Raw genomic sequence first — 13646 nt, 5'->3', positions numbered from 1 at the left:
TTTGTATGGAAGCCTGTAAAAAATTAGATATAAAGTCATATTGTGAGATATAAAATCACAATTACGAGATAAAAAGTCACAATTGTAAGTTAAAAATTCAAGACAGAAAGAGGCAGAAATGGGCTTCCACAGTTTAATCAGTGGATTTTTTATTTTTTTTGCATACTTGTGGAGTATGTTTCTGGCTTCACTTCCCAGCATCCCTGGACAAAAGCTGCTCAACTCATTCACTTTACAGCACAGCTCACTCCAATAAAACTTTGCAGTAAGCTGTGTAGATCCTATGGCTCCTGGAAGAGCACCCCAGAGTGTTCATACCTCAGAGTTTAAACCAGGAAACAGAAAACCAGAGGTCCAGAAAGGGTTAATACGCAGTCAGCCTAATTAACTCTAGGTGTAGAAGGTTCCACTTAAAAAAAATAAACCCAGAAGCACCTTTCCCTGCCCTCCGGTTACTTGGCACATCAACTTAAGCTAAACAGTCTCCGAGCTATGGTGAACTTTCCCTGTAAAAAGGGTCATTAATTTTCTTATATGGATACCCAAGATCAAAAAGAGGAAGTTCTTATGGATTAATTAAATGCATAATCCATTTAGGCATCTCATACAGGAGGACCAGCGACTGTCTGATCTGATCTCTGATTTCAGTGCTGTATTTGAAATATGTTTGGGATGATAAATGTGTCAAAGTAGGGCGAACGGAAAGAAAGGACTACGCCATTTCTCTGTACATCAGTGGAAGGTAGGAGAATTCGTATTAGCTGAGGCAGTGTGGGTAATGATGATCATTTTTGGTGCCACGCTGTCCAGTCAGATAACTCACAAAGTGTTTCCCGGCCTCCTCTCTGATCATCGCTTTCCATTCTTCCTCTCTTCTCCCATTCATTTTTCGTCCGCTTTACTGAGATGTCCACATTGGGATGTGACTGAGATTGTGTTGTAAGGACTCTTTCCTCTGGACACAGAGGGGATGTGCTTTTATGTCAAAGCTGATTTTCTACTTCCCTCCACTAAAAAGAAAAAAAACAATCAATTATTTATCACTTTGCAAACATAAAAACATACCAGAATGTTCAATGCAATGTAACAGTGAGAAAGAAAAAGAGAGAATTAAAAATTGGCTTACAGTGATTCACTAAGTAGGACATGTTCCTGGATCTACATCCTGGTTGATTTAGGGTTAAGGTTTTGGTTTAGGGTAATGTTGGAGAGTTAGGAATAATGTTTCTTTGACAGCAGTGTTGTTCCAGGACCAATAAAATATGTGTAACATCATCACTTGTTTCTTTCGTTCTACAGATTTTGGAAATTTCCTGTATGTGGAGGCGAGTCCTAAGTCAGAGCCACAGCGTGCACGGTTAATGAGCCCGTCTGTGGGACCCGAGCGCCGTCCCGTCTGTCTGCTCTTCTACTACCAGCTGCAGGGTGAAGGTCAGGACAGCCTCCGTGTGCTGCTCCGGGATGATGACCAGGAGGAGACGTTGCTCTGGGCGCTGAAAGGAGACCAGGGGCCCATGTGGAGGGAAGGCCGCACCATCCTGCCTCAGTCCCCTAAAGAATATCAGGTATGACAGTTTATGTAAAGGTAGAAATTGACTTGAGAATAATACAAGATGAACTGACACCAGTAACACAGTGCCGATCTGAATGTAGTCCTTAATTCTCTTTCTTTTCTCTTTAATTTGTAAGGTTGTCATCGAGGGCTTCTTCGAGCGTGGCAGTCGAGGGCACATCTGGGTCGATAATATCCATATGAGCTCCAGCATCGAGCTTGAGCAGTGTACACGTAAGTATTAACATCTGGGTCTTTCTTTGTCTCGCTGTCTTTCTTTCTTTCAACTGTCACCCACCATATTTGTCACCAGGGACCAAAATTAACACCTGCCAAGCACCAAATGCAAGTAAAATTTGCTTTGACTAGTTAAACTAGTTAAATCTAAAATTAAATGAAATAAAAATGTTTAAAATCTGGCAAAAAAAAAAAAAAAAAACATAAGAATTTTTATTTACTTCTATTTATATGTTTAAATTTTTGTTTTTAATAAATAATATTGAAAATATTGTTTTTGGCCACTAAAAATATTTATAGATTTTAAGAAGAAAAAAAGTTCCTACTTTTTCAAAATTTACTTAGCATTGGCAGAGAGAAACTTCATTTTGTACCCTGCATGTCACCAAACGATCCATTCTGCTTTCCATGCCCACCCTACTCTTCCTATTCAAGCCCAAGAAAAAAAAAATAATCAAATGGAAAGTGTTTTTCAAGTGCTCAGCTCGCACAAAAAGCTGAAAACTAGGCCACACTCACCCTGTGGGCTCTGATCCCAATCTATGTTTCATTAGTTTCTTTTCCTTCTTCTCTCTTATTTGTAAACAGAGCTTTCCAGAGCCATGCCAGGGAATAACCAAGCAGGCCTGCTCTCGACGGTGCAGCTTTTCACAAACACAGAACAGACATTAATGTCGAACAAAGCTACACGGCCAGTCACTCACAATTCTGTGAAGGTTATTTACTGAGCAAAACATTGCTGTTCCCTCTGAGGATGCCATTACTTATTATATTTAAACTATGATCAGCAAAAGTAGGATTAGTTATGAATCAAAATTGATGTGAGCTGTCATAAACACTTTCATTCAGTTGCTCACGTACACACTTCCGCCACAGGCCCCCAGCTTTGGGACTGCTCTTATTAATTAAAGCTGTTCGATGTGTATGCGCCAGCCCTGCGTCGCTGCCAAATCTGTCCCCTGTCTCTCTGCAGAGTTCTTTTTTAAAGCGACTGCATTCCAAACATTCTGAACTGGCATTCTATTTCTCTGGCATTCTGAGTGTGTGCACAGCACAGTTTGCGAAATGACACACAGCCCAATCCCATTCTCCTCCCTTCTTCACTTTCTCTTTTCTGTTTCTCCTTAACCTGTGTTTGTCATTTCATACCACTCTACAAGGGTTTCTGGGGAGTTGTGTTAATCATTTTACATATGTAGTCAAAGGGGCTGTAAGCGTTTTTTAATGAATATCACGCAGGAAATGTTCCTACATGTCAGTTATCACTCAAATAGGTGTCTTGAGATATCAGCATATATTTAGTCTGTTGAAAGGTAGGATTTTGGAGAGTTAGTGAAACGGTTAACATCGCTTACAGCACCTCAGAATTCATTTTGTCAAGCTCCAGAGTAATTTATTCATATGATATTAATCATACTCAGTCACATGTGTCAGAATTCCATCTGCACCATTGTTATTTATGTGGATATATTTCATTTGTGCCAGTTTCTTTAACTAATCTTTCTTTTTTTTCTCTCATTTCAGAACCCTTCGCTGCATTCCCCCCTGAAATGACTGGTGAGTTTTCTGGCATATTATCATTTCCTGTGCCAATGTTTGTGCTTCCTGCTTGTTGCCTAGTAGCTTGCATCACCTGAAGGGCTTTTGAGAATCATTATACTTTTGGTTGAGCTTCACACCAGCAGCACATAGGGATTCTGTAGAGACTGTTTCCAATTCCACAACAAAGTTTAAGTGAAGTGTGATTCAGTGCCGGTGCAGTTTGTTTTTATTTGTGCATTTTAGTGACATTGGTGCCTTTATGTCAAATCATTGCTGTCATGATTATTGTCCTCACCATCATTATTGTCATATGGATATTTGGAGCATGGGCTGTATCCCAGCATGCATCTGCAGCCCCACATCACGTGCTGTGTTATATGGTGTCGATGTCATGCCTAAACATCATCAAATGTGGCCGTAGATTCAGTTGACATGCATGTCTCCCCCTGAGATTTCATTATGATTTCTCACCAAATTCTATAATAATAATAATATTCAATAATAATAATAATATTTTTGTATTGCATCTTAAATATATAAATTGCTATTCAAGGTGCTTCACAGGTCAGAATATAAAATGAAAAAAATAGACACATCATCTGTCTATTTTTTCCCTATGGAATTTTTAGAAACTTCTGAGACAAAGTTGATGTAAAACATCAATGAGAACCGTTTTAAAACTATTTCAGCCTCCTGAACTATGATATCTTTCCTTTGGGGTGACATTGCACTGTTATTCTTCATCAAATTTTAAACTATCAAATAAATGCATACATACATAAATAAATAAGTTTCTATACTAACAATTTTAAAACACTGTAATGAGAACAGCAAAACTCTGATATCGATGGTACACATCAAGTGTGTGAGCATTGCATTGGCGGTATGTTTGAGCTGCTGTGCTGCTATGGATGTCATGTTTATTGCCCAACAGCTGTATGATTGCAGTCAATCAGATTCAGCTGCAGTGGAATAATCCTCATACACTCTATTTTAAATGATTATGGAGCACACAAGTCCACTAATAACGTATTCCTTTAGTAACTACCTCCCTTTCTTTTAATTGAAGTGGAAATGATTCCCAGTGTAAGTAGATTCATTTTCCCATAGCAGTCAGAATTCCTAGATTACATGCGTGCTTATGTATAGACGAGAGATAGATGAAATGAAGGGAATAGAAAGAGTGATTGGTGGAGGTTTGTGTGTGTGTACACACGTGTGATGGGTGAGCAGTTTTCATGCACTGCTGGGTTGGGTTCATGGAAGACTTTGGCTTGAGGCAGATGAAGCTGGCACAGATCCATGCATGCAAGAAAACAGAACTTTCCCCCAGAAAGAAAAACTACAGAGCACACACACACACACTCGCCAATATACCGCATTACAAAGGAACGGCTGAGAGAAGGTGCTGACATCGGCCGGTGTCTTATGGCACTATATGCTTGGTTGCATATGAAGTTAGCGCAGATTCCACATAGAATCAGCACAAACTATCTGAGATGTAATATCTGTTCACAACCCATAAAACATGTCTGCACTCTTAATGTGATTTAGAAGGACAAAAGTCAGTCCGAACAGTTATCAAGTACCCGTGAAGGGGCCGCGGACAGGCGACGTGCATGTGCATTTGCGTGTCTGTGTTTGTTTTGTTTGTATGCAGCACCAAATCAGAGCAAAATCATTCACGTACAATCCAAGATGGCTTGAAGCTATGCAGTCTGCATGCCTCTCTACCCCAAGCCAACTCTTCTGTGTCTCTCCACCAGGGGGAGCCTCACCTGGCTGGAGTGACCCCACTGTTGACACGACAGTGTCCCTGCAGCCCATGCCCACCTACTGGTATTACATAATAGCCGGAGGTGGCGCCATTTTCCTCCTGGGCTGTGTCACGTTGGTCATGGTGCTGTGCTGCCACCGCTACCACCTGGCGACCAAGAAGAGCCAGCACTCGGTGTCTTACCAGAGCACGTACACGGGACAATACACAGGCGGCGGCCCCGGGGGTCTCTCCGGACCTGGGGTGGAGCCAATGCTAACGATTAGGTTAGAAAAGCAAGAACCCTGCTCCCAGTGTTGAGATGACACCAATGAACCACTTCCTCCCGCTGTTTCAAGAGGACATCTAGGTGGTGTCCTTTAAAGTCTAGGATAAGGTAAAGAAGATGTAGACACATACAAGCACCAGAGTTGACGAGTTTTCTGTGACTCTTATGTGGAGCTCCAGTGCTGTGAAGGAGGAGATCTGCTGTGCCGAAGGGACATCCAGCCAAAATTCTGACTGGCAGGGACCCCTTTTCCCCTTCTGTCTCTCTCTCTCTCTCTCTCTCTCTCTATGTGTGGATGGGAACCTTACTGTGAAAAGCTCTAATCTCCTGTTCATGACCAATCCTATTGTACAGTCAAGAGAACTCGGCAGCATTGCCAAAATCTGAGGAGAGCCTGCAAACAGTGACGGGAGGGAGGCATTGGTACATAAAAGGAAAACCAGGAAACTTTTCCTTGCATGTGTGCCGCATCTCATGTGCACATAGGAACACTTGAGGCTTGAGGAGTTTGACAAGAAGTTTCAAAGAGACAAAAGCATGAACGTCGAACACTCTGAGACACATGTTCTTGCTAGAGAATCTGTGTCTCTTCACAGGATGTGTGTGGAAGGGTTAGGTACCACTGAATTTTTTAACTCCTGGTACCTCTACAAAGTGCTTAAGTTATGAGGACTGGTCCTTTTATCTTTCTTTAAGAGCTTGAGTAGAGCAATGGATTCGGTCCGTTCCAGTGATCTGTTTGGTCTCCTTTGACTATTGAATGAAGCATCTTAAAAGCATTTTGAAGGCTGTTTGTTTTCTGAGAGTTCGTTTTGAGTATCTGTCAATATGTGTCTATATATAAACTCTTCTTTTCTGAAAGTCACTGGGGCTTTGGCACTTACAGTACGTCTGAAGAGATACAGTATGTTTTTTGCCTATATGCAAAGGTCACATGACCCCGCCTTAGCCAGCCTACTCCTCTGATTGGCCGACTGACTGACACAACATTGGCCTTAAGACGCTTCAGTGGCATTGGGCTAGTTCAAGCCGATCACTGTTCTTATTTATTATTTAATCCTTTCGTATTCACGCTCAGCCGAGATGAACCGAAGTGCATATGCAGCTAACTGATGCACTGACTTTATTTTTATAGCTAACGCTAAAGCAGTGTGTATTTGTGTGTTGTTTCCCCAGAGATTTTGATTACACATAGTCTTGTAAAAGAGCAGAAGCGGAGAGCTTTGTAAATCTGCCAAATGTCAGATGGTGCAAGTAGCGCTTCGCTAGCTGATTTTGCTTCAGGGAGCGAGTTGGCACGTTAGCATGGTGGTTGGAGCCATTTCCAAGTCCACCTTCTATTCACTCAGTACACCTGCTGATGTCTTACTGAATTACTAACAAACCTCTTATCTGTATTTTTTGGGAAGCTTTCTGCCAATGTATCAGTTGAATTAGAAGACAGCGAAAAACATAAATAGCATTTTGTTTTATTAGCATTATTTGCAGATGACAATCTTGTTGCAGATTTTTTTCATCTTTAAACGGATCAAAGCATACTATATATATGTGGGAGAAAGTTTTAAAATGCACTTCAAAATAATTTTCCCTGTGTCCTGATGCGAGTATTTGCTTCATCTCTTTCATGTGCCACTTGAAACGTAGCGGTATACTTCTGAAAAGAAACCCATGCTATGGTCTGCAATGTTCTGTCCAAGTACATAGTGTTCAGTGTTCAGTGTTCTCTTCTGTGCTAAACAAACACAAAAAATAGGTGCCATCAGAGCTCAGGGTGGAAATTCCCCCAACAAAACATTTTCCTCTTTACACATAAAGAGTCTGAGGCTTCATTTATTACTGAAAGCATCTGTCAGGCGGGCACGTCAGATTTTGGCTTCATCTAATGCAACTGGGATGAAAGGAGAAAGTAAATCCTGATATCTTGTTATGTCCTCCATCTGGCAATAGGTGAAAATAATCCCCCATCATGGACGGGCTGGCCCTTTTTCGCCCGTTTATCTGCTCTTCACAAAAGAATGTGTGAGGAGATGGAAGGCGAGATCAAAGAAAAGCCTGCTCTAAATATAGACCTCCTCTGCAAAATCCAGGGTCTGAAGGGGTTTGTTTAAAACACAAAAGCACATGAAAGATCCTCGTAGACAACAATAGAGACCACCTGACCCGGCAGGCCCATTGTAGAGCATTGTCTCCTCTTTTCCTACTCTATGCAGTAGATTGGGTTCTAGGCAGATGGGACACATCGCAGCTTTTCATGCTAGACATCAATTCAGCTCAGTTTTGAGTCATGTGATCTCTGTTGCACCGCCATATTGTGCAATCTCTCGCTTGTTTAAGGCAGAATTTGCAATATGCAACACATTTCTATGAGGCTCTGTGCCCCCAGTTGAATGTATATCAACGCCAGTGTCAAATGTGTCTGTCTTGTCTTGTCTTGAGCAATTATACCATTTAACTCCTTACATTTGACACTTTTTCTGAAGAGTCCTGGTTGTTCATGTCTGTATGATTAATGTATGAATTTATATTAAGCTTTTAAACAGTCGTGATGCTGTATTTTGGTTTTTTTAGTCTGAATGTATTAATTAATTTAAATTAATTTAATTCTCAGTTTTTTTCTTTACAATTTAATCTGAGTTGCTTATGAATGACATGTCAGTTGATCATAAAATGTTTTTAAATCTACTGTGGCTGAGACTTCCTTTGAACCTTTTCATATTTCTAATTAGGTAATGGACCAGATTACATTTTATTAAGCCCGTTGTAAACATTCTTGCTGGGAGTTTTTTTCTTTTTGCTGTCTCTCAAAAGATATTAATGAGCAAAAGCACTCAGAGGGGGCCCCATATGAAGCCAAGAGTCTGTCTCTGATAGTACCTGCACAAAACAGCATATGCTTTCACCCCTCCTCAGAGACAGAGACCGGAAAAGGCAGTAGATGTCTAAAGTGTCTGTCTGGAGAAACTGAATTTTAATGTGCAAAAAAAATACTCCAGGTTGTAAACGGTATATGTTTTGCATAAAAAAAGTAAAATATTCCATCTACATCATTTGAACTTGATTAAAACAGTTTGTCTATTGAAGTATTTAATCATGTTTACTGAACATGGCTTTTGGATGTTCATTATGTCGACATTGTGCTTAATGTGCATCAGTTTGATACAAGTTCTGATGGGTTTGTGGTTGTGTGCACTTTTTTGTCCCTTGTGAATGTGGGATTTTGACCCTGCCATCTATATAAGCTTTTTCTTTTCTCTTTACAACAGCATTTCAGCCTGTTCAGATACATACAGTATGGGGGTATATTTTAGCCTGTTGAATTTTGTGGTGTTGGAAATGTTGTATGGAATGTTACAATAAAGTGATATTTTTCTACAAACTGCAGCTAAAGTGGTTTGTGCCCTTTTTATGGGTATTTGATGATGTATAATAGATGCTGCACCTCTATAGCTCCAGCTGTTTGTAACCAAGTCTGTGTGATCATCAGTGTACAGTTTTTGCTGTTTTTGTTGGCCATTTTGTGCTCGCACATTGTACTGGTGTTACTGGCTCATGGAACAATAATGTTCTTTAGTTTGAATATTCCAAAAGAGCTTTTTTGTATACTCATTTTGACATTGAGTGTTTCATTTGGGTTGTGTTTGTCTTCCAAACAGAGCGAAGACCCGAAGACCTTGGAAATAATCGTTTATTCAATGGCAGAGAGCACATTGGTCAAGGTAAATCTATTCATCAACCTTCATGCATAGACTGATGTGTTTTAATAATAAACACAAATGGGGTCTGAAACAGAAAGTACACAAGCACGCAAATGTGGACGTGAATGCCTAGCCAATGCATTATAAGCGCACAGTCCCTTCGTTATTCGGCCAATAACAAATTTCATTACTCAGGCAATAGTTACCTTCAGATGTCTGTGTCATAACAGAATGTAATATTATTCATGTAGCTTGACATATACAAGAATACAGCGCACTCAGCCAGATTCACTTCAAACTTTCTAGAAAGCTATTGCCTTGCTATGACAGCAGCTGACAGAAAAGAGAAAACTAACTACAAGAATACCATACCACCTACTATTGCACCAATCATTCTGAAACAACACTGCAAAACATTTTTTATTAATCAGTATTTTATACTTGAAAAGCAAAACTTCAAGACATTAAGTCTTGTTTTCAGGGTACTTGCATTCAATGACTATTCAATAATTCAATAACTGAAAAACATTTTATTAGAGTACAATATAAAATGTATTGTTTTGTCTCTCCTGTTTCTAGGTTTCCCATTCCCTGCCTGGACCACACCCAACCCCTCACGAGAACCTCCAGTGACACGGATCTCAGAGAAAGACAATGCCTGGCTGTACACCTTTGATCCCATCCTGGTCACCATCATCGTCATGAGTTCCCTGGGCGTTCTGTTGGGAGCGGTTTGCGCCGGGCTCATACTCTACTGCACATGCTCCTACAACAGCCTGTCATCCCGCAGCACCACCACGCTGGAGAACTACAACTTCGAGCTGTACGACGACATCAAGCACAAGGTGAAGATCAACCAGCAGCGCTGCTGCTCCGAGGCCTGATGGCAGCCGATCAGGAGAGGCGCTCTGTCCGCTTGTGAACTGGTGCCGGCCTGATCCAAAACTGTGAATGGACCTCACGCTGCTAATATAGGGCTGATCTCTGACCGGGATTGTTGAAGGATCACTGGGAGCATAGAGGCTTCCTGTGGACAGCTCAATGGGAGTGAATAGTGATCAACACATATCAACCTAATGACTTTCTCTCCTTCAAAAAAGAAAAGAACTTTAAACAAATGTATATTGCTCTAGATTTGTAAAGAAAAATGCAATCTAATAATGCTTGATGGAAGTTAGAAGAGAGAGAGAGGCACTAGGACTAGAAGACAGATTGCTTGTGAAATTTCGGCCTCCATTGTGTGAAAGCTGTGGCCTAGAATATTGTGGACATTTGCTTTAGTTTAGACTCGTGTCTTTTTGCTGACCCGCTTAAGTTCCCATTCCCATCTTTGCCACTTTTCACAACCGTTTTGAAGTGTCAACGCCTCTTATGAAGGTTTTATACTTCAGTTCAGTCTGTTTGTAGCATAATGTTTTTGTTGTGGCTATTAGACAGCAGGAAAGAAAACATGCTGTATTACATTCAGAAAAATCCTTTTAGATTGAAGTATTAGGATTGTCTTTTGTGTCTCTTTTTTCTCTTTTCCTTTTTTTGTTGTTTTTGACTGTTTGATTTCTAAGCATAGCGTTGAAGATTCTGTGTGGACAATTTAAACTAATTTATCGCAACCTATGGATTGCTAAGGATTCAGAGCCACTGAGCTAAAGAGTGTTGAGAGAGTGGAAAGAGAAGAGAGAGCATCTTCAGTTCTCTCCTCCTCTCTTTACTCTATTCTTGAAGTAACAAAGACTCAAGCTGGCAGAGCGACTTTGGTGAAGGAGCTGAAAAATCCCCAAGCCACTTTCATGTACAAACAATCAAGCCTTAAGCAAACTGTTTTGGAGGAGAGCCATTTTGAAACACCAGTCCTTGGCTTTGAAGCCACTGGGTCCTCAGAGGAGTCAGGCCTTACACTTGCTTTCTTTCATTTCACCTGTCTGTTTACTCCATAGTTTATTTTGGGCTGCTGAAAGTGAAGGCTAACAAGACCAGGTTTGGTGCAAGCCTGAGAGAAGGGTGAGAATTTCACAGAACGTTTCACCTCAAGGTGAAGAGAGCGATAGAACGAGTACACACATGGGGGAAGTGTGTGTAAATTTCTTTATTGTACCTCAGACTGGCCTCTCGCTCCCCAGAGCCACACTGGGAGTTCTGTTGACTTGTGGGTAAGCGAGGGGGGTTGAGGGGCTCGTCTTCTTAAGGAGTGTGGAAAGCAGCCGGAGACATGGATTGTTCAGTTGTTGGGGGAGAGAAGGGAGAGATTGTGTGTATTCAGCTCAGTTTTCATTGGACTCTGTTAACTCTTTTCCAAGTGCCTTGGAGCTCTGGCCTGTTTTGGCTTTGCTGCAGAGCTGTGATAGTATTACCTCGTCTGTCTGGGACAGGAGGCCAACACCAAAAGACATGGAGATCCCGGCACTGGTCAGAACATTCAAAAATTGTTGTTTGTAGACTTTGTACAGAAAAAAATGCTTTTTATTGTTATTATTATTATTTAATAAAGTATGATTAACGATACTTTTGACTGGTGTGAAAAAAAATATATTTTTATAGAAGTCTATCTATCTATTCAGTGAAGTGATTGATGCCCATGAGTGTTATTCCGATATTTTTAGTTCCAATATTCTAGCTGACAGCCAGCCTACATTTTTGACGTCAACATGATTTTTGGGTAATTATGAAACATGCTGGAGATGATAAAAATACTTTTTGCATAATTCATTTTACTTATATTATGGAATGAAGTTTATTTTGTGCCTTAAATACATGCTACTCAGAGGTTTTTTGTTTGTTTTTTACCAGGAAAGGAGTTGTTTTGATGCACAAAGTTGTTTTTTATTGTCTCTTATTTTAAAAAATCTTTCATTTAAACCCATGAAAATGCAGAACCTGTTGTAAATAGTTGTGAAAAATCAAAATAACTTTTTAAAACTGCTGTTCCACTATTAGCCCTTAGCAGATTTTGACTCACATCTATCTATCTATCTATCTATCTATCTATCTATCTATCTGTCTATCTATCTATCTGTCATCCATTCGTCTGTCTGTCCATTTGTCTGTTTGTGTACACATACTATCCTCTTCCACTGCACATCGATCCTGTAGGAAAATCTCAAACAGTGGTGGGGTAAATTTCACATCAAGTCCATTTCAGTCCCATTTAAGTTCAGCTCATCTCAGACAATCCATTGAAATCGGTTTGCAGTCTTAATTCAGCATCGCAACCTCGCTGTGCAGATGTGTTGAAGGGAGGCAGACGAGAGGTGAGCGCCACTGTCTCCAAAACACTGTCAGTTTATAGACAGCCCTTCAGACTAGACCACACACAATCCAACTGAACACATAACCTCCATACATGGACAGACGTTCAGAAGAAAAATATATCATTAAATATATCATGTGATCTTGTATTTCACGTTAACATAAACATAGCAAATAATGAACACAGAGAAACAGCATCACACCACATGAATAAGATATTCAGCTGTGCATACATTCAAAACTCTAATTTTAGAGCGGCTCGCTGTGCATCACGGCGCAGCAGTGGTCTCTGTCTCCGTCTAAACCCAGATCCCTGCAGATACAAGGGCACATTTGTTTGTTTCCTGTTTGATGTTGACTTGACTAATGATCCATGTGCATAATTATTTTGTTCTGGATCCTGACAGCCCCCGACCAAATAATATCATGAAGCGTCAGTTATGTGGCTCATTCAGGAATGTGCTGTCATGTGGATGCCTGCTATTTTCCCTCATGAACAGCAACGTCACGTTCGAGAAATGCAATTCACCATCCATTAAGCAGGAGCGAGGGGCACAGAACGGAGCAAGAGAATTTGTCAGTGACTCAAGTCTTGTGGTTTCTCTGATAATAGTTGAGAAGGCCTTGAATTGGACTCCCAAGCGCTAGTGTTACTGGGTGAGATTGTTTCCCTCTGCTATTTTTTGTGTCTTTCTAGAAACCTAAGATGCCTTGGGCCGAAACTCTTACATTGGGCTCTGTTTAAACAACCTTGCTAAGGTCAATGAAATATGTTAAAAATTGAATTGTTCAACAAAACTGCAAAAGATAGAATAAATGATCTATAATTGATCTGATTCGTAGTTGCTCTGGGCACTGCAGGCAACATTTCACATTCATTAAAAACCCTTCTGGGTTGTGTTGTGTATATATCTGACTGGGATTTTTTTTTTTTTTTGCCATATTCGCAACTCTTGTTAATGTCTTGTTCCTGGCCCTTGAATTGCATGTAATGTTAAGGATCAATATACTCTCAACAAGACTAAACATTTTTGCTCTCATAAAGCTGCTTATCTTTCATAATAGGTACAAGCATTGCATTGCTTCCTTGGCAAAACCCAAAAGTAAAGTTCCAGAGTGAAGCTCTCACGAGTTGAACAGAAGCTGCTGATGGGAATAAATGTTTTACTACAGGCAGACCGGAGATGTGTAGAGAGCTGTCAGGAATGTTTGAATCATATTCAAACATCTTCCCAGTGGTAGATGGCTGGAGATGGCCTGAGCCGAAAGTGGCAAGAGACCTGCAGGGGACACTTGCTCTCTGTGTGTGTGTGTGTGTGTGTGTGTGTGTTT

The 13646-nt window shown here is 40.6% G+C and overlaps 1 protein-coding gene across 1 annotated transcript in view; it reads left to right on the top strand.

Moving 5' to 3' along the window:
• Positions 1 to 11509, top strand: part of LOC107668386 (neuropilin-2-like) — an 83504-nt gene extending 71995 nt beyond the window's left edge. The window contains exons 13-17 of the mRNA XM_016460235.1: positions 1300 to 1565; positions 1690 to 1786; positions 3314 to 3346; positions 9030 to 9092; positions 9651 to 11509. Of these exons, the coding sequence (XP_016315721.1) occupies positions 1300 to 1565; positions 1690 to 1786; positions 3314 to 3346; positions 9030 to 9092; positions 9651 to 9955 (764 nt within the window). The 3' untranslated portion in view covers positions 9956 to 11509. The remainder of the gene's footprint in view (positions 1 to 1299; positions 1566 to 1689; positions 1787 to 3313; positions 3347 to 9029; positions 9093 to 9650) is intronic.
• The last annotated feature ends 2137 nt before the right edge of the window (positions 11510 to 13646 follow it).

This window comes from Sinocyclocheilus anshuiensis, unplaced genomic scaffold (genome assembly GCF_001515605.1).
Source record: "Sinocyclocheilus anshuiensis isolate Anshui unplaced genomic scaffold, SAMN03320099.WGS_v1.1 scaffold1237, whole genome shotgun sequence".
Lineage (NCBI taxonomy): Eukaryota > Metazoa > Chordata > Actinopteri > Cypriniformes > Cyprinidae > Sinocyclocheilus > Sinocyclocheilus anshuiensis.
Note: the sequence above shows the minus strand (reverse complement) of the source record. Positions and strands in the feature narration are given on the sequence as shown.